Source organism: Vollenhovia emeryi, unplaced genomic scaffold (assembly GCF_000949405.1).
Source record: "Vollenhovia emeryi isolate VEMERY1.0 unplaced genomic scaffold, V.emery_V1.0 DF939181.1, whole genome shotgun sequence".
In the NCBI taxonomy this organism is placed as follows: Eukaryota; Metazoa; Arthropoda; class Insecta; order Hymenoptera; family Formicidae; genus Vollenhovia; species Vollenhovia emeryi.
The window spans coordinates 600,956-628,666 of record NW_011967185.1 but is presented as its reverse complement, the minus strand read 5'-3'; the positions used below and the strand labels follow the sequence as shown (position 1 = coordinate 628,666).

The 27,711-nt window shown below is 45.0% G+C and overlaps 1 protein-coding gene across 2 annotated transcripts in view; it reads right to left on the bottom strand.

Moving 5' to 3' along the window:
* The window catches only part of LOC105562993 (LIM domain only protein 7), a 79,106-nt gene that overhangs the window by 16,996 nt on the left and 34,399 nt on the right, over positions 1-27,711 (bottom strand). For both annotated transcript variants that reach the window (XM_012014218.1, XM_012014219.1), the window contains exons 2-4: positions 1,961-2,112; positions 1,190-1,381; positions 108-395 (exon numbers count right to left, since the gene is read on the bottom strand). In XM_012014218.1, coding sequence (XP_011869608.1) covers positions 108-395; positions 1,190-1,381; positions 1,961-2,011 — 531 coding nt within the window. In that variant the 5' untranslated portion in view covers positions 2,012-2,112. The remainder of the gene's footprint in view (positions 1-107; positions 396-1,189; positions 1,382-1,960; positions 2,113-27,711) is intronic.

Here is a 27,711-nt window from a genome sequence, read left to right as displayed (position 1 = left end):
CTGGCCGTAGAAGAACTTGTGCCAATAGATTTAACGGAATCCGAGATACTATACTCTTCGATGAAAGCGAGCCGACGCGCGAGGTGCGCGTTCGAGTAAATGCGTACCAGAACACTATGCGTGTCGTCATGCGTATCGCCGCTGACAGAGCTCTTGCCGCTGCTGGTACCGATCCCGAGGTCGCTGAGATCATTCGCGTCCTCGTCGTTGTACATAGCCAGGCTGATGCTCAGCTTGCGGCCTCTGTTGCCGCGCTCCTCCATCATCTCCGAGAAGGTCTTGTTTCGACGACGCTGACGGTCGTGCTCCTCCAACTCGAGTTTCTTCACCTCGACCACTCGCTCGATTATATGCTCCTGCCGCTTCCTCCGGCTACTCTTCCAGTTGTCCAAATTCTGCGGAATGGTCCCCTTTTATTACCAAGAAAATCGTACCAGCCGCTCATCTTCTAAATGTAAGCTTTCAAACCTTTCAGGGATCTTCTAATATCTCTTGTAATGAATATTTTCGTGATTGGAAAATCAGGAAGATAACAATTTATAACAGATTGAGACACTATTGGAATCAATAGCGTGTATTTAGAAAATCCGATACCGGAGCGGTCACACTGCGATATACTAGTACAGTCTAAAAATTTTCTCTAGCCGAATGTCTATACACGTCTATCACCTTCGGCAGTTCAATAGCGGCTGACTCTGTCAACCGTTTTAGCGGAGATTCTAACGATTACATTAGAACATGTGTTTAGATGGCGCGATTCATTACACTCTAGTAATTTTCTCCGGAATTGTTTCATTTTCGATCAGGATATTGGGATTAACTTGCAAGCACTCCTCTGATAAGTTTTGTTCTTCTGAGGGATTGTCGGTTTTATTAACCAAATCGTCGGTTTAAATAAATTGGTAAATAAGATATGCGATAATACATGAAAAATATGATATTTAGTTAATCTTCAGTAAGAATTTTGATAAATAACAAATATAGATAAAACGAGCTCCAATATCTTGAATTTCGGTATTATTTTTTATTCGATCGATTATTAATGACCTTAAAATGATTGATAAAAATGTATAGACGTTTTTTTACAGTGTAATCCGTTTTGTAGTGACAAATTGTACAACAAAAATACAAGTCGCCGAATACTTCTCCCTTCAATATTAATAAGATGGTGTCTTCGAAGTTTACTCACCGATTGCCAGTCCTCGGGATCATCGCGGACCTCCTGTTTGATTTTTTTCACCTCTTGGACTTTCTGCAGTTGCTCCTGCGCGGTTCGATACAGCGAGCATGGTCCGACTTTGACGAATTGTAAAGGATTGGTCGCTTGCTTGGGAGGCGTCTTTAAAGTCGTTTTCAATTTCGGTGGTTCGTGCGTCGTCAGCTGTGAAAGGATGGTAGATCATACGCAATGTATTCCCTTCTGTGCATTTGGTAATGGAGGAAAGTCCCCTACTATGAGACAGGTTCCTAATATGAAACAGCGGGATTTCTACTAAATTAATAGGCGTCGTGTCTTGGTCCCACCATGAATTTATTGCCCTTGGAGTGAGATCTGTTTAGTTAAAAATTCATTGCTGGATTGTGTAATCGCCGCGAAAAAAGATTGCGATTGCATTTGGATGTTGAACACCTGCTATCTCGTATTAGAAGCCTATCTCATGATAGAGAACTTTCCTCTATTATCAAACAACTTGCAGTCACGAGGCAAGATACGATTTTTAGATAAGCCATAATCAATGTAGATTGAAATGGAATGGTATGTAGACAGTTTTCTACAAACAAGTGTCTCGAAATGTTATCAGACTTGAACGTAAAAAAAAAATAAAAAAAAATCAAGAATATGCACCGATCTTTTTTTTCCAGAAATTGTATAAATCTATTTTTATCCTTGTTACTTGCACACTTGTTTTAAACATAACATTTGGGGAGAAAAGAGAAAACATTCGCAACGAATACTAACCACTCTTTCGTTTCGCCGCTCGGACGCGGCGGTCTGCGACGAAGCAGGCATCCTTCGCGCTTTCCTGCTTCTCTCGCTTTTTTGAGATACTCCTCCTCTTCAGTGTTGAACGACACCTGTTCGCACGGCTCGGCCCATCCTAAGTCCCGTTCCTGCCAAAACACAATTGCCGAAGGTTAACACGGAGAATCTTTACGCAATCGCACAATAATATATGACAAAGCCCGTCTCTCGCGATCGTCTACTTAAAAATTCTGATGGCGATCAAAAAGAATCGTCGATATAATTTATGATAATTTAGGTAATACCCTTTTGGGATAACTCGGCAACACTCAGTCAGGACTCTTGTTTGTGGCCAGTAAAATAAAAAAAATAGATAATTAACAATGCGAAAGATTCTGTTCATCTCGTATCACAGACGGTATTTCGCAAGGGGGTAACCACCTAATGTAATCGTGGAACAGTGTCTCCGAAATCATTACGAAATCTTTAGGAAATCCCCATATAATCGTTTTACATATCTTCATTTTCAAGTTTCTTCAATTGTTAGTTAAACGTTAAAATTGAACATTTTCTCAACTTTCATTTTCCCCCAAAATTTACTTCTTTTAAAGAATTATTATTATTCTTTTTATAAACAGACTGAAGTAGTTGCTGTTAGAACAACAGTGAGTTGAAACGTTGATACACCTGTGCGCGCAAATTTTTAAACGTGCATATAAGGAAATTATTTGTAATTAAATGAAATTATTTGTAATCAGATGAAATCGTATGAAATCAAATGAAATCATGTAATCGATGGGACATTTTAGCTAGTGGTTACCCCTTTGGTATTTCGTCTTAGTTAGACTTTCATTTATTGCAGATGTTCGCCTTGAATTCTCGAGAATGTTTATCGCCCTGCGCACAAATATTATCATATTTGGTTTATGCTCGCGCGTCATATCCGCTACACGTGTGCTATTTCCGAAAGCGCGCGCCATTCCAAAATACGTATCACTTCCTTCTGACAGGAAAAATTTCAACAAAAAAACAAACTTGCAGCGAAGAGATGAATTCTCAAAATTCTCCCGAAGGTTTCACGACACTTCGTTCTCCCTCTTGAACGATTTATATATTAAAATAATTATATAGGATCTTTCCTAAAATACAAAACCTCTGGAAGAGCCGTCACCTCGCCAACGTGTCCGGCTTCACAATTTTTATTAAGGTGGCTCCTGCACAAAGGAGCGGGCCTTTTTAATTTTTGTAAATTCATACGACTTTTTTCATACAAAAATATCACTTAATGCATTATTGATCAAATGCATTAATATGCTAGGTTATATATGCACGTTTAAAAACATATTTAAAAAATATGTGATGCTGTCAAGTCTCAAAGAGCTGTCAAATTTCCTCAAAACATTGTATCTTTTGACTTTACTAACAAGTATTTGCTTGCAGAGGTCGGTGACCTCATATATTTCATAGCGCATTTTAATCCTTGCGACATTTATTATGTTTCCCGCGGTTTTTGTGAAGATCTACTTTTTCTATAAAATAATATTAAACCTCAAAATGCTTCTGCGAGCGACAGGCCCATAATCCCTATCCCAGTGAACACCACGTGATAGTTGCACAACATGAATATTATAATTTCCTACTTAACAATGCAAATGTAATATAACATGGGTGTTATATTACATTTATCTTGTTGAGTAGGAAATTATAATATTGATGTTATGTAACTGTTACTTGGTGTTTACTGCAATGATAAAAAGATACAACTTTAGCATTTTTTCACACCAGTCTTTTCTTGACAACATCTGGCATTTTTAATAATACAGAAAATTTATTGCAAAACCTATTACCTCACCCTGGCTGAGGCGATAGGTTCCGCAATAAATTTTCTGTATTATTAAAAATGCCAGATATGATCAAGAAAACACTGACGTTGTTAATTACTGCTGGTGACATTTACGGATATTCTTATAAGTTTAACATTTTTTCTTTATTTTACTTCATCGGCGACCGGGTCTGAAATTTCGCGCACTGACAGGTAAAATTCACAACTACCACGTACTTAAAAATTCAATTTTTTCGACTTTTGGTCGGTTTATGCAGGAGCGCGACCTTAAAAGGAACGATATCTCGGGACGCTCTGAAGCGATGCAAATCGCATTTTTTCCCGAGCGCGCGGATGTCTACGGGTACGGCACATCGAGATGCACTCGCCGATAACTGCCCGCATGTTCGCCACGGCGGAGCATGTCGCACCGGGGTCGTAGACTTCGATACGTCCGATTGCATCGCGCAGCCAGTCGATAGAATCCCTATGACACCTATGACATCGCGATCATTTCAATGGCCGTGGTTATCCGTGCCTACCGGCGTGTACCAAACCGCCGCGCGTCGCAAAGACGAGCAACACGACGCTTCCAGGTCTGCTCGCCGCGGATCGCTCGCGCAGACTCCGCCGCGAGCGGGTAGCCCTTTCGCAGCGGTTCTGGAGCGAACGGCGCGGAATGCAGTCTTCGAAGAGGGAAATCGAGGGAACGAAAAAAAAGAGAAAGAGAGAGAGAGAGAGAAAAGATCGCGAGGAAGTCAAGGCTGGATATTTCTGTCGCTGCTTGGCTCGTGCGCGAACACGCGTAACAGTTTGGCGTTTTCCTGCGGTCTTATTTAGTTTGTCCAGGACCGCGATGAACCGCGAGCCGATTATCTCCGCTCGGACGTGAATTTTTATTAACGCTCGCGCTTTCGTGTAAAATTTGCTAACGACCGACGGAACGTGGTTCTCGGCGCTCGCGTGAAGAATATCCGTCATTAGAGCGCCAAGTGCCCATTTCGTGACGGTATCGCGTGTGCGAATGCGTCTTTCCAGAAACGCTCTAGAAACAAGAGTTCCATAAGATGAGACGAATAAATTTTCCTCCTTCTCTCTCGGCAAATAGAAGAAAGAAGAGACTGTATCTTCGACATTTGAAAGTAATATCTACATGATATACAAGGGTATTTCTGAGTTTTGTGCTTAAATGCTTATTCTGGACCGGAATGAGCGTTTAAGCATAAAAGAATCGAAAACTGCGTAAAATCGAGATACGACCTTGCGAGAGAGATCGGTCGATTTGTTAAACTATGACGTGGGATCGCTGTACCATGAATACTGCACGGGGGGGGGGGGTGGAATTTTCTCTTAAAATTTACCCTGAAAACCGTGTAATCGTGGGACAACATGGCATTTTGAATAACTTTATGAGAGTTTTCTGAAATTTTTACTAGTAAAATGTATGGTAAAATTGCAGAAAACTCTTAATAAGTTTTTGAAATTTTACCATACATTGTACTAGTAAAATGTGTGGTAAAATTGCAGAAAACTCTCATAAAGTTCCTCAAAATGCCATGTTGTCCCACGATTACATGATTTTCAGGATAACTTTTCAGGGAAAATTCTCTCCGTGTGTGAAAAACGAAAATGAAGATGAAATCGTTGCGATAAACAGAACGTTTCTGGGAAGAGTTCAAATAGATACGGAAAGATGACGTAATGAGCGCACTTGATGCATGCGTAACGTTCGTTATCAAGCATCCTATAATCCACATCACAAATTAATTAATCAACCATCACGCGATTGCATCTAAATATTCACAAAGAAATGTATTTTTATATATTCCTGTGTGCATCGCCGGGGCGGCGGATCGGCGGTCGCAGTTGCATACGTTCTGAAAATATCGCCCGCTATTTTGTGCGCGCAACCGCGTCTAAAAAGCCTGGACCGCGTGGCAAATCCGCGCGAGTTGCCGCCAAAATAATCTCATATTTTTCAAACCTCACGAGCGCCCGTATCCCTTCACGCAAAATGCGTTTTGTCTCGCGTTTTCTCCCGCGAAGTCCCCTTTTTATCTCCGCGAGCTAACTACGTATTTGGCGAGGGGGAAACCGCTGACCAAAATCTTGTACACCAATGCCCACTAATGCCCAGTGGGCATTACTTTATCTTATTATCGTCTTTTATTTCATTTATCTTGTTTTATCTTATTTTATCTTATTGTATCTTATTGTATCTTATTGTATCTTATTTTATCTTTATAATGCCCCAGCAAGACGTAATGCCCAAAAAATGCCCTAGTAATGCCCAGTAATGCCGCAAATCTGTACACCACAATGCCCTCAGCGGTTTCCCCCTCGGTATTTGGTGGAGGGAAGTGGGCCAATGCGAGCCAAACGCAAGTATTCGTGCGAAAATACCAAGTGTGAAACTTTTTATTGAATTTATAAATCAATCTTCAAACGTTTCGACCCATTTTCGGGCCATCCTCAGTGAAACCACAGAGACAAATATGTTCGACGCTTAAATACAATACTGTCATCTAGAGTAATCATCTGACATGTTCACATGAGTCTCCAAATGGTGAAAGCCATAAAGAGAGAGTGAGAATTCTAAATTTAACATACAAAATTAAATCTAACTGCGTATGTCAGTCAGTTTTTCGTCTCGCAAATAAGACAGTAGCACAATCGATTCATTTCAATTAATGCTCCGAAAAACTGGGAATAACGAATTATTGTCTTTGACTGACAATTACGAATTATTTCTCATTATTATAACAATTATTGAGGTATTCTGTCTCGCGGAGAAATGTACCTAGATTCGAAGGAACAAAGGAATAAGAGCCCAGACAGGATGTTAAATGTCTAAATGATTTTCATTTAAAAATTTACTGCAAAAAATATTACCTCAGCCAGGGTTCATAATTGCATGAATTAGTATTTAAAATAAAAAGTGTAGCACTCGTGATAATTATGTTTGAGAAAATCAAGTAAAACTCCTTGATTGAAGTATCATTTTGTCATATTGTCATTTTTTATTTATGAGATTACGGGGAGGAGAAAAAACATTGCGAAAAATATTACCTCGGCCAGGGTTCATAATTGCATGAATTAGTATTTAAAATAAAAAGTGTAGCACTCGTGATAATTATGTTTGAGAAAATCAAGTAAAACTCCTCGATTGAAGTACCATTTTGTCATATTAATTGTCATTGTTTATTTATGACATAGGGCGAAGAGAAAATGCAATTTCGTTTCTTCTCTCGGCGCACGCGCATTAATCTCGCACGGCGACGTATCGGTGACTTAATTTTTTTTTTCAACGCGACCTGGATGTCGACTCCGACGAAGTTTCACTCATCGCGGGGACAGGACGGTCATTGTTGCGTAACCGTAGTGGCGTAATTCTGTACCGATATCCGTGTATACAACTCGGACGAAACGATTGATGCGACTGACGTTAGGATGGCACGCGAATAAATATTTCCACATCGAGATCGAGAATGATCGATTGTCTCGTGAGCGAGTGCGCGGCGAGCATTGAACCGGACGCGCGCCTGTCGCGGGAGCGTCGCGACGCCTCGTTGTCTGGTACTTCAAATCTTTTTTTTCCTCCCCCAGACGTGACGACGAGCCCACGCGCGAAGAACCGCCGTTAACGTTTTACGATACATAAAACGATTGCTTTACGCCACCGAGCCCCGTTGGTCGGCTTCGGTCTTTTATTAAACTATGTCAGGGTGTTTTACGGTCATCGAGCACTCTGGTCATCATAAACCATAAACGCCGAGCTCGCGCTGCCGCCTTTATAGAACGTCCAATTCATCTACGGTCGGTCGACGTTGATCCCGGCCGTATCATAGAACTGCTTTCTACGCCACTTTTTTATTATTAGCAGCCGGCTGTCAAGGGTCCTCAATGTTGACGCGTGTGCCATAAATTACACGCGCCGCGTCGTAAATGACTACATAAAGAAAAAAATAATAAAGCAGCCCGAAAGAAGATACAAGGTAAGACGCTAGTATGCAAATATATATCATGTGGTATCAACTGAACGCGCGCTACGTTAAAAAAAAAAGGGTACGACGGATTAAGCGCCGACGGTGCACCGTTAAAATAATTCCAGAGAAATCTGGATAAACCACTTCGAGAGTCGTTTTACGCTTTTACGTTCCAACGGCGCCGACGTCCGTCGTATTTCGTAAATCGGTTAATCGAAGCGGAAACGGCCGGTCGTCGAGAGGAAAGAGTCGTCCGCGCGGGTAAGTAGCGAGCCGCGAGAAGTGTTCACGGGCGACTCTCCCTCGCTTCCCCGGCGCCGCGAGACGAAACGGCGTCGGACGCCAAGGGCATAGTATAACTAGTACGCCCACTCACTGTCGGTCCTTTGATCTTTTCGGTTTCAATGACGTGGTATTCCGCCATGGTTTCGGTATTAAATCCTGTCACACTGTCACACTGATTTCACACTACCACATATACAACATCCGTCCCATTGGCTCTACCAAAATAATGGCGGATGCGCAGAAAGGATCGAGCGCAAAGCAAAACAAATGAGTGGGTATACTAGTTATAGTATACTATGCCAAGGGTGAAGGGTATCGAGCATGGTGTAAAGATACAAGGTGAAGCAATCTGGCGGATGCGCAGTGTCAACCAACCAGAGGTGGCCCAAACTACCGAATTGACCAATCAGAAACTTGCCCCAACCTTCAAACTGCAAATCATTGCGGTTGAGCGCAGGAAGAACCAATTTGCCCCAAAAATTGGTTACATGCGCAATGTTTCACCTTGTATCTTTACACCGTGGCATCGAGCGTACCCTGAATTCGCCATTAGGGCGAAAAGGAGCAAAGAGGCTGGGATTTATCGCGCGCTTATGTAAGCGACGCGCGGCCAAGGCAGGGACGTCGCGCGGCAAATCCGACGGCGAGATATACGCGCGGAGGAGAGCCCACGAGCCTCGCGAACAGCGAGGGCAGGCTTCTCCGCGACGCGAGAGCCCGGGCCGGTTTCGCTGTCGGTCCAGACGTGCATGCGGGGCCCGTACATACGATCGGTACGCACGCACAGGCATGTTCCTCGGGCCCGATCGCGTGATCGTGAGTGCCCCCTCCTACGCGCGTAAGAGCGTCCAGAAGTACGGTCTCGGAGGGAGCGCGTGTCTGTGCGCTTGTACCGGGTATCTCGCGATTATTTATCAAGAATCTCCCAACATCGACGTCTCATATTGTCTCGGCTACTGTTCGCGAGCGAGATGTGACAAATGATTCTGTAAAGAGGAAAAGGGGTTTTACAATTTTTATCGATCACGCAAAAAAATATCCTACTAACGCAGGTGGATCTCCAGGTGTCGCGATAAAAATTTATCGCTACCTTTTGTATCTGTTAGAAAATTGTTTGTAATCTGTAAAATTTATACCAGCATCATTCTAGCAATACCTTCTGGAAAGTTTAGGTTTCACGAATAAATATTAATCATTCACACTGGATAAAAATAAATTTCAATACCATAGTTAGAACAATCTTTGTCAGGAATATAACTGTTCATGTACCACAACCAAAGCTTATGACAAATGATTTTGTAAAGAGAAAAGGGGTTTTACGATTTTTATCAATCACGCAAAAAAATCTTACTAACACAGGTAGATTCTAGGTGTCGCAAGAAAAATTTATCGTTGTTTTTTGTATCTGTTAGAAAATTGTAGTCTGTAAAATTTACAGCAGTTGCAAGATCATTATTTTCAGTAAAAACGAATATAAAAAGGAATATCCAAAGAGAGACTCTAGAAATAAAAAAATGGCGCGGTTCTATGATGCGAGCGTTATACAGCGCGACGTGCGTGCAACGAATGACAAACGAATTTTCAGTGTACATTCGAGACGTCTAGTCCGTACGTCATATATTCCTTTCCTCGAAATAAAAGAAGCCCCGAGATTTATCGCAATCGCGATACCCCCGGGCCCAAGGCCGGTTAGACCGTAATGAAGAATTGTCCCGGCGCGTTTCTTTTCTCATCCCGGCGATAAACAACGACGTGGCACACGCACGCGGCGTAGAGCACCTTGTACGTCCACGGGAGATACGCACGTGTGCGTTGCCCGAGCCGTGCAAACTGCCGGCCACTTCGCGTGCGTCGATCGCGGCGTAGGATGCTGCACGTACGTGCACGGTTTGTTTGCCCGTGGAGAGCGGTGGCTAGGTCACGGTCAGGGCGATGCCCTCATCTTCTCTTGGGGAGAAAGAGAGGCTCTGGCCGGCATCTCGCCGCCGCGATGCTCCAAAGCCGCGTCTCGCGGGGCCACGCGACCGACGACGAATCGCGCCGTACGAGGTCCTCTCCTCTCCGCCTCTCTTCCTCCCTTTCCACCCTGATATCGCGATCGTGCTTTGTATCGCGATCGGGCTCGCTGAGAACTCAATTAGAGCGCGGGAGATAAATCTTCGCGGTCGCGACGGTCCCGCGAGGTAGCTCGAGCGCCGATTCCAGACAATCGTCGTTAACACACGCGATGGAGGAGAAGGCGGGGGGATTCGGGCCGATTTTTCACCGGGGAAACGGGATTTCGATACATCTGCGCAGTCGTCACCTCTGAAAATTCGCAAATTCCGTTCGCGAGTAATTTATTATCGCGTCTATTTGTTTCCATTAGTTTCGCGAGGACTCGTTATCGCAGGTACTCGTTATCGAACATTAATTTGTATTTTTCTCGAGACCGAACAAGCCGAAGAGCCTTCGCATGATGCAATCACGCGCGGGCAGGCTTGCGCGTATATAAAACGTCGCGGTGGAGAGAGCGAGTGGCGTATCGCTCGTTAAAATCCGAGTACATTTAACGAATCATCCTGTTGAAATTATTTCAATCCGGTTTCCCAAGTTTTTCTTTTATCGCGTTGCAAAGTTATCCCCGCGGGCGCAAAGTGATCCTGTATGTATTACGATGTTTTCTCGCGACGTAAAAAGAAAAGGCGAGAGAGAGGATAGAGTTGTATACATTGTACACAATGCCTCGTCAGTGCCGTTATACGCGTAGCACACGCACCGTGGGCAGAGAGACCGATCGCTAAAGGAGCTAATCACAAGCGGGAGGAAGTTGGCTCGAGAAAGAGCCGAGGGACGTTTAAATGAAGGCACGAACCGCGGCGTCATCGCCGTCGCTCGCCGTCGGGAGAGACAGGGTTATCAGTTGCGAGCCGCGATGCGCCTTTCGGCGTGCAATAAACGTCCGCTGTATAAATATGCGCAGGCGGCGAGGCGCTATCTCGTCAGGCGCGAGGTCGTTTTTATGTCGTCCGGATGCCCGAGCGCGTGATACGCGCGCCCGCGACGCTGCATTCATCGGGTGCACTTGAACCAGGAAATTGCCTGCATCCTTGGCGCGCGACGGGCAATAAATAGACGTTCCCCGGCCGCTGGTACGCGCAGAGATTAATCCGACGCGTCGCAGCGAGAGAGCGAGAGGGAGGAGACCCGAGCTTCGGACCCAGAATGCGAAATTGGCACGATTACGCCTGGGTCTCCTTCGCGGAGAAAAAGAAAATGGTGTCCGCGTCTTTCCACGAGGAAATGCGAAGCACTCGCAACGCGACCTCAAGTTTAATTAAAATAAATAAATAAATAAAAAACGGGGAAACCTACTTTGCTCGCGAACGAAACCTATGCCTACGAGACCCAGTGATGCATAAAATTAGAGAGATTGGGAAGAGAAATAAGATTGAACCGGTTAATTAGATTCACATTGTAGTCCATAGAACATTCATTTCGCCGATTATCTATCGGTATGCATTAAGCTAACCGGTTTCAGCCGCGAGGACGGAGTCGAATGTTCCTTATTGAAAATTGCTTACTCGGCTCGTTTAAGCACAGCCGTACACAGTGACGCAAAACTCGACCCTGAGGTTAGAATTATTAATTGCTATTAATAATTCTATTACTATTAATTTATTTGCTATTAATAATTGACAATTCTCTTCAATTATTAAAAATAATATTACAGGCTCTTTAAACTCTCTTTGACGCCTAGCTTTTAGTATTCTATTACTATTAATAATTGACAATTCTCTAGAATTATTAAATAATATTAAAGGCTCTTTAAAATCTCTTTGACGCCTAGCTTTTAGTATTCTATTACTATTAATTTATTTGCTATTAATAATTGACAATCGTCTTGAATTATTAAAAATAAAATTAAAGGCTCTTTAAAATCCTTTGACGCCTAGCTTTTAGTATTCTATTACTATTAATTTATTTGCTATTAATAATTGACAATCGTCTTGAATTATTAAAAATAATATTAAAGGCTCTTTATGAAATCTCTTTGACGCCTAGTTTAGTAGTACTTTAAGCATGGAACTAGAATATTCTTTCTGGAATGCATCTGGAATGTTGTTGGAGAGCAACAAAGGGAAGGACACTTTCTTACGGCAAACCTTACGTCGGCTCGCGCTTCGACTCGTTCCGCTCTAGTTTCTACAGCACGGTGAAAATTTATTTCCACTCCTACTTGCCGGTAAACTTTCGTGACACATTACTATGCGACAATGTCGTCAGGCACGAGCGTACTTTCAGAAAATCAACACCACAATTATGTCTATCGGACACTTGTCACCTTATTGCAAAACATTTGTATAATCCTGGCAAAAACTTCATTTAAAAACCTAATAGCGGTTCAGTTATTAGCTAACACCCACATATTTATGTGAAAAAAGAGGTAGAATTTTATATCTAAAAAAATCAAATAAAAATCTAAAATGTCGTATCTTGCAAAAGATTTTTCACTTGAAATAATGAACAATCTATTTCTCGCCTCCTTTGCGGATAACAAGCTGTTTAACTTTCTCTAAGACTTTTATTTCACGTTCTCTGTCGTACCGAGTATTTCAGATTTATTTCCGCTTCGTTCCAATCCCGAGAATCATTTGCAGTCTAGAGGCAAATTTGAAAGACGAAATCATCATAGTTTTTGACGCGCTCTGGCTCTACGCACGCCAAGGCAAAATCAATGGCGGCGCGCAATGAGCGTAATTGTATTACACCGCAGCCGTACAACGTCCCGACACGTGATCCATATGGACGTGCGGTCGCGTACTGTACTGGAAAAAAAAAGAAAGAATTCCAACGGCCTACATTCGACGTTACGTCATGCATCCGTTCTTCGTGCACAATAGTTGATGCTGAAATTGCTTGGTTTAATTACGGTTTATCCAGCTTACGGAGGCGATTATATCGTCTCCGTCCGATCGGTCGTGATTAGAATCTGGTGGCACGCTATAGAAATCGCTCGATCCTCAAACATTTTGTAACGAAAGCCCTTTCCCGGCAACGAAATTGAACCGATGCGCGGAATAAATTTGCACTTGTAACACGTAGTTCGAAAAACGATACCGTAGCTAATCGTGATTTGCTGAAGATATTTCGCTGTGTTAACAATAAGTTTCTAAACCACAGCGAACGATATGCTGTCGCACCTAACGCAGTAGCAACATATCGCAACTAAATGTTACACTTTAAATGATAAGTGCTTGAAATTTCAAACATCTTATAAATGTTTGGTTTTAGGTGGCGTTTGATACATCGCACGCGTAAAAGTGTTTGATTTTCTGAAATTTTATGCAGATGTAAACGTTTCATTTTTAATAAGGCTATAACAAGCGTTGAGTTATGTTTTGCAAAAATGCAGTATTGTCAAAATTTTTGAATCCTTAAGAAAGTTTTTATTACAAGTTTGTAAGTATTTGTTTCATAAATGTGTAATTAGTGTTTGAGATACAAATCTGTTTGGATTTCTAATAATCAAACGCACATTTTGTTTTATTTTGTTCCCGTTTGAAAATCAAACGTAGATATCTGTTCAATTTGACTCGTATTCGATTTTGGTGACACAATTTTACGAGGTGCTGCAATGTTTGATACAAAAGTGTTTGAAAGTCAATCACTTCTATGTGCAAGTGTTTTGAATTCAAACGCTTTTCTAATTGGGTGTTTGATAAGTCAAACATTTTTCTGTCTTGATGTTTATAATTCAAACACCTACGGTGAACCCAATTTTTAGAGTGTAGCGATAAAATTCCAAATTTCATCCGACCTCAGCTGGCCGCAATTACTAATTAACAAACTTTATGCGGATAATTTATTGCGAAAAATATTACCTCAGCCAGGGTTTGAACCTGGACTTCCGTACGCGAGGTAATATTTTTCGCAATAAATGATCTGCATAAAGTTTGCTAATTAATAAATGTGGCCAGCTGAGGTCGAATAAAATTTGGAATCTTATTATTAACACTAGCAATTTGAAGAAACTAACCTTTAAATATTAGCTGTTCATATTTTACGACTGAAATTTCGTTGCCACATGCAGTTATTAGCCACGGCAGCTACATTGCTTTTCCCTGCACTATTCGCGTCACCATTTCATTAAAACACTTATACCTACATAGTGAAGGTAACAAGTATATACTTATGTTACTTAATACAATTATCAGCTTCTAGCCTAATTTAGAAAGAGTCGGTTTCCATTCGTGATTCTTTTTGTCACAAAAATTCTATTCTTACTCTAAAAATACAATCTGCTCATTTTGAAAATGGCACAAAGAGATATATATAAAAAGATTAGGCCAACACTTGCAACAGCTGACACTCTTGACTGCTAAAGGTCAAATTACTTACGAAATGCGTATAATCGCCGCTCTAAGAGAAAGAGAAAGTACATTGCGTGAAAACCGGGAATGCAGGTCTTATGAATTACGAAAGAAACGATTTTCTAAAACAAATGTACATACATCCGTATGTAAAAATTGTCTCGTGCCGGCGTCTGCATGTCCCAGTCGTTAGCCTTGACGGGGAGTCGCGCGGAAAGGTTCCTTTCAAATCCGAAAGAGACAAAACCAACTCAGAAACATAATACACATAATTACGATTCGGTTTAACGTCAATTCATATCGGCTCTCCCATGTACGATCGCACTGGCAATTAACCTTGAGACAGTTAGCTCTTACGAGCACGCCCCGATCCGTCGCAGTTAAAAGTACAGTTTTCAGCTGCGGCTAATAGCCAATAATTATCGATAAGTCTATTATCAGTGTGAATGGCGAATCGTCGATCTCTTCCGCGTCACTTCGCTCCGCGGCGTTGCTTACATTACGTCCAACTTTTCTCTCCTTATCCTTCCCTCCTTTGATCCTTTCTCCGCCGGCGCCCCGACAAGTCTCAATCAAGTTTCGCGAAACAATCGTCCGATTGTCCCGTCTTAATCACCGCGCTGTCCCTTATTCGGAAGTCGCGCAATCCCAAGTTAATTCTCTCCTCCTCCTCCTCCTCCCCCCGCATACCACGGAATCCCGACGACGCTCCCCCTTCCCCATAATCCAGGTTTATTTTTACCCCTGCTAACTCACGGGGGCAACAGGAATATGAATGAAAGGAAGCCGATAGGCAGGCTGCCAAAGCGCGAGCTATTAATATAGCGATACAGAGGGAACGGAGAAACCGGAGCGCGGTCTGATCGCGAAACGCCACGCTCGGGTTCTCGTAACTCGCGCTCCGCGATCGACCCCGTGGGTTGCGGAGGTTGCATCTCGCCTCGGAGGAGGGGGAGGACGCGCGGTCGACAGTTCAAGGTTCAGCACGCACGAAAAATTCATCTCGCGGTGACGACACATGGCGCGCACGTGCGTGGGATTCTCTATCCCTCTCTCTCTCTCTTTCTCTCTCTTCTTCCCTCCACGGGGCAGCCGGGGCGGCGTGTTTCCCTGCGGCGTGCATTACCCTAGACCGAAATACGAGCAAGACCGTGGAACATCACCCCCTGGTTGGCGGATATATTTTTGGAATTAGTATCGCCGGCTCTCCCCCCCCGTCCCTCCGCGGGGTCGGACAGCGGGATACGGGAGTCGTAAAGATCTCCGATATTTAAACCCCCGGAGAGCCGCGTGTTGTCGTCCCGCCGTAAGCTCGGCGATTATATTATCAGATAACTCGAGATTCATTTCGTATCGCGCTGAGCTTATCGGAGATATTCGTACTTTGAAAACGGCTGCAGTTGAGAGGGAGAGAGAAAGAGAGAGAGAGAGAGAGATAAAAAAAACACCTTACAGCCGCGCGTACGCACGTCTACGCGGCGAGGCTTGGGGATAACATAAATGTACAAATTATTACCACGCTAATTATCGTTTCTAATAATTCACGCGGGATCGAGAGGCGCGAAGCACGCGAGCGCGCGCATCTATCGCTCCTATATCACGTTCGTTTAATGACTGCGCAAGTAGATCGTAAATTTACCTCGTTTACCTTGATAATGCGGATGAGATACGAGCCCCGGGTGGACCGCGACGCACGGGTGGAAAGTACAATGTCGGGGAGACGTCTGGTACACGCGATCGCGCGGAGAGGTGTCGTTCATTATGCACGCCTGGGAGCAGCTCGCGTGTGAGATAGCGCTGCTGAATCCACCGTCGCGCGGGACGAGACGGGCTTTATTTTCACGCACGCGTTACGCCCCCGAGACGCTTCTGCCCGCGCGGGAAATCGCGTCGTGCGATTTATACGCCCCTTTCTACCAATGTGGATTGGTTTTAATCTCGGTTCAACGCACTTTTTCTAGTTTCTAAGATCCAGTCTCTCACCAACGTTGTTTCACTTTAACCTTAGCTTTTCCTTCGCTATTTGTCTCTTTCCAATTGTTACTTTAGAAAGAGACAAACGAGAATTAAACTCAGATTGAAGTTAAGCGACGTTTGGTGAAACCGGGCCTGAGAATGAGAAAAAGTGAGTTAAGCCGAGATTAAAGTTGATCTGCATTAGCAGAAGTGGACGTTAGACGGTTCGCGCTGGGGCATCGTGCGAATTCAAACGGAAGCTTCGCAAAGGCGAGGACGACACCCGTAACAAGGATAATCGGCGCCGTTCGTACAGGCTCTCGCTGCAAAACAGTGTCTTCGCTCGCAATCGCAGCAGCGGTGCTGCGGTCCCGCTTCTCCCAGCTCGTGTGACCCATTGTTTTTAAAAGCCGCAATAAAAATATAATTTTCCACGGTTCCCGATCGGGCAAACGACGGTAGACGAAGCGTTCTATTTTATGCCGCTGGAAAAGGCGCAGCCGGGCAATAAGGAGGAGAGAAAGAAGAAGAAAAAAAGGGGGAACGGCGCGCGGTGCATCGCGCGGAAGAGCGAAGTGCGTTCACCTCATCTTATCTATCAATGCGTTGCGGCGCCAAACGGCCGGTCAGTTCCGCGCGAGCTCTCGACTTCCTTCTTCCTGATATCGAGCCGAATTATCCCCGCGAGTGAAAGGAAAAAGGCCTTGCGGAACGATTCTCGGGCGATTTCAGGCGATTCCCCCAACGTTTTGTTTACCCTCCGCGAGGCCACCGGCGGCCCACGAGCGAGCCACTCGCTGCCTACCGGGGGAAGGACGGGCACGGAAAAAGCGAGTCAACGACATCCGTGAACGGGCAACGTGGCTGCAGCCCGGGCTCGTAAAAGAGTTTAGTGCCGGTTGTGGGACGAGGTCGTTCCTCGGATATGACGTACTAAAATTTACGGTGGGCGTGCGCAGCAGGCCTTCTTCTGGCCGGCATACCTGCGGATCCGCGCGAGCTCCACGAGCGATTTCTACTCGTTTCGGAGCTGTCCCGTGCGCGCCTCCCGAGGCTAGAAAACTCGCTTCGGAGATGCAACAACGAATTCGTTACATCCAAGCAGCCAAGTCCGCGCTCGCGACTCGTTCGGTCCAGCGGGGCGGCTGCGTGCCGTACGGAATCGCGAGTGTGCGGGAACAACATTTTTGAGCGCGCGCGCGCGCGCGGGGCAGTTTCCATAATTAACTTGTGCGCCGAGCGCGCTGCGCGTTTCGCGCCTCGTAAAATCACGAAAGAGAGTGTCTCGTCGCGAGATAATAAAACCGGATTTACGTTTCATCGGGCCGATAGCGTGTCTCTCAATAATTTCAGACGTTACCATTTGTCCGGCCTAACGAGCGCGCGAATCGATCGGGAATACTCACCGCGGGAGCGTTCCGTGCGAAAATGAATTAATGCGATTCGCGTGATTAGCGATGTCGCAATTTGTCGCCGGGCCCCCCCCCCCCCGGTAACGGACCCGCCTGCCCGCACCGCGGGAGAGAGAATGTCACCGAACATTGTAATTTGCTGAAAGTGGCGCACAAGTCCGCGCGCGACCGGCGCGGCGCCGACGGTGCGACATTATGAGCGGGCACAGACGGCGGATTCCAATTAAACGGGACGCTCGTTAACTGCTTATTTCATCGGGCTATCGTAAATTCCCTTTCCCCTCCCCGCCGCGCCGCCCGCGAGCGGTTAAACGGTAAAGATACGGCGTGATATCAAAATTGGTTTTCATGCACGGTACGTACAGTGTTCACCGTTAAAAATAAATGACTCTGCAGGGCGCGCGCGCCCATTTGCGCCGACTTTTTTCGACCTGCGAAGCGGAAGGCCGAGGACGAAAGGTGATTAACGTATTAACATTTTAATGAAAACAAAAAATACACGAGAATGAACAAAAGGTCGAAGAAAGAGAAGTTAAAGTTAAAAACGTCAGCGTTTCCTTGACCACACCTGCACTGAAAAAAGAATCTAATGGAGTCAACCAGTCGTCTGTTAGAAAGTGGGCGAATCAGAATTCCTTTAAAATCTTCCATGAAAGATATTTCATAACCAGAAATTTGCTAGACTTCACCACACATCTGCTAAATCCTAAAGGAATTCTGATTCGTCCATTTTCTAACAGACGACCGGTTGAATCTATCAGATTTTTTTTTAGTGTGGCATTTTTAATAATTCAGAAAATTTTTATTGCGAAAAATATTACCTCAGCCGGGGTTTGAACTTGGACCTCCCTACACACTCTAGGCGGGCGTCTCACCAATTCGACCACCGAGGCATATGATAACATTTGTCGCAATAACAGTATAAAATTTACCTTAATAATATGTTTAAGAATATTCCGGCCAGTTCTTTCCGCGTTAATCGATTGACGCAGAATTACCGTGAAAAGTGAGTCTTTCAATTTTAGTTTACAATTTCTTTTCAGCGATAAAATGTTATGTACAGTAAACGCCGTTTGATTAATGTCGTTCACTGGGTTCGTTTCATAAAATAATACATTCATATTCCACAAAGTATTAAAGGGGACTGCGTGTACGTTCTTTCTCTTATCGTCGTGTTGTACATAACTGAATTGTGTAAAAAAAAAGAAAAATATATATAGAGATACGATTAAAGTTTTATTTGTCCCTCTCTGTCCGGCTTATCTCTTTTGATCTCCCGCGACTTTAAAGTCACGGACTGATTTAAAAAGACGCCACACGTGTGCGATAACTTTTGGACTTTGTGACTTTTAGACGAGCGATCAAGTTGCGCGTTTGTCCGCAAACAAAGATCACCTTACGCGTTATTTACTACGTCCACAAAATTCGTTAGAAAACGGGCCGAACTTTTTGAAGTCATTTTACAGCGGGGCGAAACAACCGGATCGAACAAGCCTCTCAAAGGGACGCTTCCGTGAAAACTCGCGCGTCGGCGCGAGAAACAACAAATCTTCGTCTAACTGAAGCCCGGTAACGATCCCGGGGTAGGAGCACCACGATGAAATGGAATAAAGGGGCCCAAAATAGCCGCGGACCCGTCCGTTTTCGTCCGATGACCTATCTGAGCCTTTATAAGAATAGGCGCCGTATATTTCATGCGAGCGGCTTCGCCGAGACAAATGACACGTGGCAACTAAGGAGTGCTACTCGCGCGCGTTAATTTGTCAATTTTTAAGTCTTGTACTTTTCTAAGTTCAAACTCCGTAGTCTCCGAAAGTCAATCAGTGGATTGTCACTGAAAACAGTGAACAGTCATTGATTCACGGTTACAAGAACATTACTACTGAAAATCGCGGTGCAGGGGGAAGACGAGTTCTTTGGATTTAATAAATCAAATAATAGATTGAATGAAACAAGAAAATTTTTTGAATGAAACAAGAAAAAAGACGTTTCGACCAAGGGTTTCGGTCCTTATCAAGCACAAATTCTTAAACATTAATCTAGCCAATGTAATATGTAGTTGAACGGTAGAGAGAAAACGATGAGGACATTATCAAGTTTTCATGTTTTTTTCCAGACTAACAGAACGCATCCGGCAGAAAAGGGAAAAGAATTCATTCAATCGCGTCGGTCCAAGCGAACGCTTTCATCGCGATCGCATTCAATTCCATCGTTCTCGATCTTTTCGTGCACACAAAGTCATTCGAAAGACGTTCACTTTTATCACCGTTTGCTCGAGGGAACGATTGTTGCGACCTTTCGCCTCGTTCTTTTTCCCTCAGCCTCCATCAAAAGTTCACGCAGTCGTGTCTTTCTCTTTTGCGAAATAATGGCACGCCATTTCTCGCGGTTACTGATATTTTCTCGCTGTTAAGCAACGACATTGTTATAAATTAGCAGTTTGTTACAGCGCGCGTTTCTTTTATTTATCGCAATTATTTGTTAGCACCTAAATGGGAAACAACTGAAGACGTGCGAGGGACATTAATATCAGTCATTTAACTCCGGGACGTTGAAACACCTTACTAAAAGAACAAGCAACATTTTATCATTCCTTGACAAAAAGAAGAAAAAAAGGAAGGGAGAGAAGAAAGAATAAAATATCGACGAAGAGACGCGTTTACGAGGCCGATGCTCCCTGCGGACCCGGTTACACAATCCTGCCATAATCCTGCGCCAGAACTGAGCCGAGCTGAATGAATCTTGACGCCCATCCCTTCTTTCTCCCATTTGTAAATAGGAAGTACAAAACTTCCTGCACGCCCAAGTGCAAAGCCTAGGCTGCGCGCGCGCGCGTCCTATCTCACGCACCGTATCGTCGTAATTTGCAATTTATATCACGGATTTACATATTAAGCTAATCGAACGCGATGTTCGGCGACGAGATTACCGTTAGTCGTCTTCGATCGGCCGGGGCTTTCCGCGCTGGAATGCACCGTCGCTTAATCGCCCATCGCTCGGCCCTCCCCTCGCATCGCTAATAAATTTTCATAGGTCGTTCGAGTGACTCTTTATCGCGGGGAAATTGCCTCGTAAGGGTTCTCCGCCGTCGCCAAGATCGGGATCGGGATCGGCGTCATTTATAAAACCGTGCGAGAGGGAGGAAGGAGGGAAGGGCATTAGAGGATCGCTCGTGAGATGCGATCTCGCGTTCGCTGGGAGCAACACGCGCGGCCGATCCGCGTTATCCGCGCAAAAGATCTCCGCGGACGGCGGACGAGCCGGCTGCTGCCCTTTCCACGGCTTTCTGCGGACTTGCCTCGATGCCCACGAGCGTCCACGCGACGGTACCGGCCGGCGTGTGTGGGTGCGTGTGCGTGTGCGCGCGATAGTTTTCCTTTAGAGTTAATTACTTAGGCGCGTCGGATAGTGGTGAATCAAGGTGCTTCGAGACTTGCGAGTTTAAAAACTGGTCTCGAGATTCCTTCTTCTCCTTTCTAATTTCTCTCCAAGATGGCGAAAATCAGAAAAGTTAGCGAGCGAGCGCGCGAGAGAGAGAAAGAGAGAATTTTTAGAATCTTTATTAAACGCTTTGGGATAAGTTCCCTAAAGCGTTGGACAATGCTGCACAGAAAGAGAAGAAGGAAAGAAAGGGGGAGAGAGAGAAAGAAAGAGGGGGGGAGGAAAGGGAGAGAGGGGGGAGTTACATTTGTATAATTTTGGAAGTAATTGGTTCTTTACATTTAACTCGCTGCGCTCATTAAGGGACACACTGTCCCCTCGTTAGGCTGGATCGGAATGGAAAAAAATTGTCAGACAGTTGCGCGCCGGATGTCCGGATATGATCGCAAGAAAGACGCCACTTGAGTGGGATCTCGTCATCTAGACGTTCGTCTCTCCGACACGTCGGCCCGGGAATGATCAGCGCCTCCGCTATTAACGCCTTGTCATCCCCGCAAATAGAGATCGACCCGCGGGTCCCGCGAGACGTAACGAGCCGCGTTCCCACTTGCCGTCGCCGCTCGCCCGCCCGACCCCCGGGATATCGGTACGTACATCGTAAAATGCGCCGAATGACGAGGAAGCAGGAAGAATCTACGCGGCCCGTGCGAACGGGACGTTCGAGAGATGCAGCGGCGGCCGCGATCGCATCGCGGGATTCTCTTCTCTCCGTGTCCGCCGAGTTGCAACCGGAATAAAAGGCGGATTCGCTGGAAAGCATCGAAGCCGGTACCGGCGCCGGTACGTACGCACGTACACATATGTGCGTGTGTGCGCGCGTACGAACGTACGTACGTATATTCCCGCGGCAAGGGTAGAAAGTGAACGTAATCGCGGAGCGTACGAGAGAGGAGTGGCGTTCCTCCATTCGAGAGGAAACGCAAGGACGTGGCACCGGCACGAGCGAATTCTTTCGTCCGCGCGCCGGTAATACACGAACGCACACGCACACGCGCGCGCGTGTGGGCCTTTTATCTAGTGCTAGTGGTTACACCGGCTCTCCGCTCCGCGTGACGATTATGCCAAGTTATTTTATATCCCAGCATCCAGCTCGCCTCGAACTCCTACCATTTTGCCTTTTACGATTTGCACTCGCGTGCCCGTACGCGTATTCGTACTCGCGCGTATTAATTACTCCTCCCTCTCCCCCTCCCCCCACCACCACCCGCCGTCGGTTATTTATTACGGTTTACGCCGTGTAACATGGTATCACAGCGGCGGCGGAGTTACGCGACGTCGAGTTATCGCTAGTAGATGAACTATTTCGAGAGATCTTTATCATACATGCGAAACGATCTCTCATCCTTTTGCTGCGAGCTCAAACGAAAACCGGAGTATAGAAGAAACTCGCAGAGGAGTCAATACACGAGATAAGGGATGGTATCGAGCCGCCGTAAACAACGACGCGTTGAATACCAGAAAAGCGTTCGGTTCTTTTCTATTATTTTCAGAACTTTTGTCCAGGGTTGGCTGAAAAAATCCAGGGGGTAGAAAACACATGGCAAATTCCAGTTTTTACCGTCCCGGACTCAATCCAATGGAATAAATTGGCAAAAATTATAAAAATAACTAATATTTAATTAAAATATATTTATATAAATATTAGTCATTTCTATAGTTTTTATGAAAAAAGATGTTTGTTTTAAATACTAAATCATATTAATCGCTATTTTAAAAAGAAACCAGTATAAGTTTCTTAATTAAAACAAATTGTTTTATTGAAATTAATACATATTTTTAAAAAGAGAGCTTCGGAGATGCTAAAGTTAATTAAAACAAATTGTTTTATTGAAATTAATACATATTTTTAAAACGAGAGCTTCAGAGATGCTAAATTTTATGTTAATTTTTAGTTTATGCGGGAAACAATACTTTTCTGCAGTGCTTACTAAAAGTTTTTCTACTTATCTTATCGTTTTTAATAGGGAAGACCATTTGCGGAAAATACCGGTTTTTACGAAACTTTATCCGAAAAACGTGGAATTTTGCCAACCCTACTGTTGTCTCTTTAGATTGCGAATTAGTTACAATCAATCTTTTATTCACTTTAGCTTACAGCCAGAAAGTGGGAATTGCGAATTAGTTACGGCTTTGAAATTATTTCGCGGAGCAACTTGTCCCGTTCGCGGCGCCATTCTCACCCCTTTGGTACCCCCGGGAGGAAAGTGAATATCCAGCGGGCCGGCATTTCAGAAACCGAGGCGGAAATTCAAGATGAGTGGCCAAGGCATTCTCGCGCCTTCTCCTCTTTCGCAAAGAGTTGCCTGTGCTTTACAGCCTTCCTTTCGCCGTTAAGATCGTAGAACTCGCGATTTCCATCGGGCGTTACACAACGACCTTGTGCCGGTAGCATATAGCCGCGTTGTTGTCCGGGAACGCCGACGTTCGTCGCGTTTTACTCGCGGCGCATTATCGCAATGGGTACTCGCCGAGGAAATCGTTTTCCTCGAGATCGCGCCGCGCCTGGCGTTGCCGTTTAAAGGCCCAAGACGCGCCTTCGCGCAAGCAACGTGGGCGTGCGCCGGTGGTGCCGTATTATTAGTGTTTAATGACAACACTGAAGACGGGATTGCATTGCGCGCGATCGGCTTCGCCGATAAGCGACGAGCGCTTATTAATTAATTCGATTCTAATTTTCTAATCGCGCGAGGAGACGCCGTGTAATTAACGTGTCGTAACGCGCAGATATAAATGGCATTGTTCGGCCGTCCGTCTCGCGAATAAATAATTCTATCGGGGCGGCTTGTGAATGTAATTGCGATAACGAGCGATGTGTTCAAGGTGCGTATCATCGCGCGGCGAGCGTATGTTAATCGAGCCATATACGTTAACTCGACGATTTTAATCATCCGCGTGGACCCGAGGCGCGGGACATCAAAAACGAGGCTGAGCGAATGATAATAATCGTAATTAAATTCTCAACGACGCCAAGGGAGTGAGGGAGATCAATTTCACGCGGCTGTTTATGCCCAGGCAATATCAGATGCTATCCGCAATCCTAATAAAACGAACTTTATTAGTGTTATACCCCAACGTAAACACGTAATACTTGGCTGCACGTGCGAACGCGTCTATCTGCCAAGAAGTCGTTTGCCGCAGCCTTCCCTACCGTTTTATTTCCACGCTTGTGGTTTACGATTAATTTCATAACGTTGTCTCGCGCGGCATTGCAACTCTATGAAATATGTATGCACGCGTAAGATATATCTATATGCACATGCGCGCACGCGCGCGCAGTTTCCCCGGTGATTATCGAGTAATTAATCCTTTATAGTACCACACCTACTACAATCGCACGGATATCAGCCGTAGAGTCTCATGAACCGCATTCGTCTCTTTCATGCTGCCGCTACGGTTGTAATCATTACCTGTCAATCAATAAATAGCTAGACTAAGTAACGTGCCTGTTATTACGTGATACGCTTGTCAATAGGAAGTGGAGTTTTCAGCTGTAATTTCCATATAATAGCGCTCGGAAACCCGAGTTCCATACAGATCCTCGTGGCCAAGCCACAGAAGTGCGGGGAATAAATTCACGTTCTCTCGTCTCTTACAAAATAATCGTTCGTCAACATTTTTCTGCTATCGCTTATCGCGCATTGAGCTTCCTTTTCCTTTATTCGAAAGACACAGACGTGACTCGCTCGAGATTCCCCGGATGTTACTCCGAAGCATCCTCGTGGCGGAGCCACAGAAGTGCGGCGACTAAATTCACGTTCTCTCGTCTCTTACAAAATAATCGCTCGTCAACATTTTTCTGCTATTGTTTATCGCGCATCGAGTTCCTTTTTCTTGAAAGACGCAAACGTAACTCGCGTGAGATTCACCGGATGTTACCCCAAAGCAAGGATCATCGCTGCAACGTGACTGCGGGACGAGATACCTTGTCTTACTGCGCGGAAATAAAATACGCTATTGCCCAACGAGTTGCCATTTAAATCGCCACGTAAGAACACGGAGCCAAAAATACCGATAATCTCGAGAATGTCTGGGTCGATGCCAGTTCGGTCTCTGCAAAGGATACCTGGCTAATAATATGAAATCTTTCCGATCACCATGAACGTCGTCGGCATTCGAAAGGGATTTCATTTAAAAAAAAGAAAGAAAGAAGGAAAACGCACGTTGGAAGAAACGCGCAATTACATTGTGCAACAGTTTATGTAAGCTTCACACATCAGTTGATTTTCCCTATTTCCGATCGGAGCCCGATCAAGGATACCCGTTGACTTTTATCGCGAGACGCATGATTACGCGGCGCCGCGGACTTGGTTTCCGATAGCGCGGCAAAAATAGCGCTCGAATCACCGGGCTGTCAGAGCTGGCCGACAGCTCGGGCGAGGAAGAAGAAACAGCGCCGGAGATGAAAAGAAACATTTTTATTACGGAGCCTCCTCTCTTTAATCTTCCCTTCTAAATATACGCGGTATTCGGTAACAGGCGAATGCAGATAGCGGGAAACCGCCCTATTAGCGGTCTAAACCGTTCGGACGGGCCCGGCGGGCATTGCGTTACGAGCGTGCCGGAGCTTTCCTCGGCAGGAATCCGAGGCCTGAACGTCGTCGTCCTTTCTTCCCTCGGATCGCGGGAATGATTTCAGTAACGTTCTGTATAAACGGACGATGATAAATCTTTTCTCTTAGATTCCCGAGAAATAACGACGCGCGATTAGAGAGCATGCGAACCGGGCGAGACAGGGTTTCCCTTCTCGCTCCGATCGCCGGCGAAACGGCGCTTCGCTAACCGGCTGCTGGATTTTTGCCCGACGTCGCCGGGCATCGTCCTTCGGGGAATCATATGGAATCCATAGTTTACCGTATACGCGCGCGTTCCACGACGACGCGACGCAATGCGACACAGTCTACGGCGGAATGCCGTACCCTGGCCAGTGTCCAGTATCCAAGGTTCCAGTTCTTCCTTGAGAGCGTCGGGTAGCCTTTCCTTAAACCGCGCTTCTCGGAAGATCTGCCTGGAAACCGTTACGATAATACGGGCAGCGGCCGATGCTGCTCGTTCAGACGGATGAGAAACGTTTTGTGTCGAGTGGATCGTTTCGCGACCGTTTCACGGCCATTTTCCGTGCGACCGGGAGAAATTCTTCGGCGGAAGAAGAGCGGAGGTCGGCTCGAGGGAAACGTCTCTGGAATCTTTCCCGGAGAAATGCCGTGCGACCCCGCGTCGCCGATAGAGATAAAACCACTTCGAGTCAAGCGCAATTAAGGGGATGCTCTGGAGTGATTCTGCACTTTTGCACCTTTTGCACTTAAAACTGTCTGTTTCGTGGAAACATTTGTGTAATATGCAAATTAAATGGCTCACGTGTACAGATCGAAAGCAGCTTGCTATTCCGGCTAAATGAAAGAACAATATGGTATTACTGAAACTAAGTTTGTAAGTCTAATAAAAATTAATAGTGAGCAACACACATACAGTACATGTGGTATTTTTCTTAGTTTCAGTGATGCCATATTGTTCTTTCATTTAGCCGGAATAGCAAGCTGCTTTCGATCTGTACACGTGCGTCATTTAATTTGTATATTACACAAGTGTTTCCGCGAACTGATAGTTTCTAGGTTAGAAAGGTGCAAAAGTGCAGAATCACCCGAGCATCCCCTCAACGGCGGACTAATGTCACAAAGTACAAGCTTATCTTGTCAAAGTGCGACAATAAATACGATGACACACATTTTCCCGATGCCGGTACGCAAAGGAATTTATTTATCAACCATTTCGCTAAAAATTATCGCATTATCGCAATTGAAGTCTGATCATTGTAAGATTAGAAATCTTTGTAAGATTGCGAGATAGTTTTGAAGATCGTTAATCTTCTGTATGTTTGCATAAAGGAATTATTCAATAACTCTAATAACTTCCAGGATGTTTGCCCGTTACATTTTTCTCGTCAGCATCGAAGTGCACGAGTCACTCCCGTCGCACGTATCTAAAAATTGACAAAATAGAGAACGGGAGACTCGAGTGTTAGCGGTGCAGGCGTCACGCGCGTTGCGTGCTGCACGACGCAGCTGTTGTCTAAATCCACGACTAATCGTCCTCTTCCTGAGAGGTTGCTCAGCAAAGTAAAATGCTCAGATCTCCGCATTTCAAACCACCCTCACGGAACACAGTTTTCCGACGTCGCTGCCTCTACTTTACATTTCGTTTGCTAGCTTTCACACTTGAATGTACTCTGCAAATCGCACTTTTGTATTGAAAATTACGCTGCATATACGTAGGTAGCGGAGCAATCATTAATGAATGCCCTCCTTATTTAATTTAAGTAAATAGAAATTTGCAACGTGTTGTAACTTCAAAGTGTTGCAGCTGTCAAAGTGATCGACCAATATTAGTTACTAAGAAGGTTGTTACTGTGCGAGAAAGGGTGACAATCATATGAACACTTTTATCACTTGTCATGTCGCGGTGCCTGAGCGCGCGAAATCTCAGGCCTATCATTGAT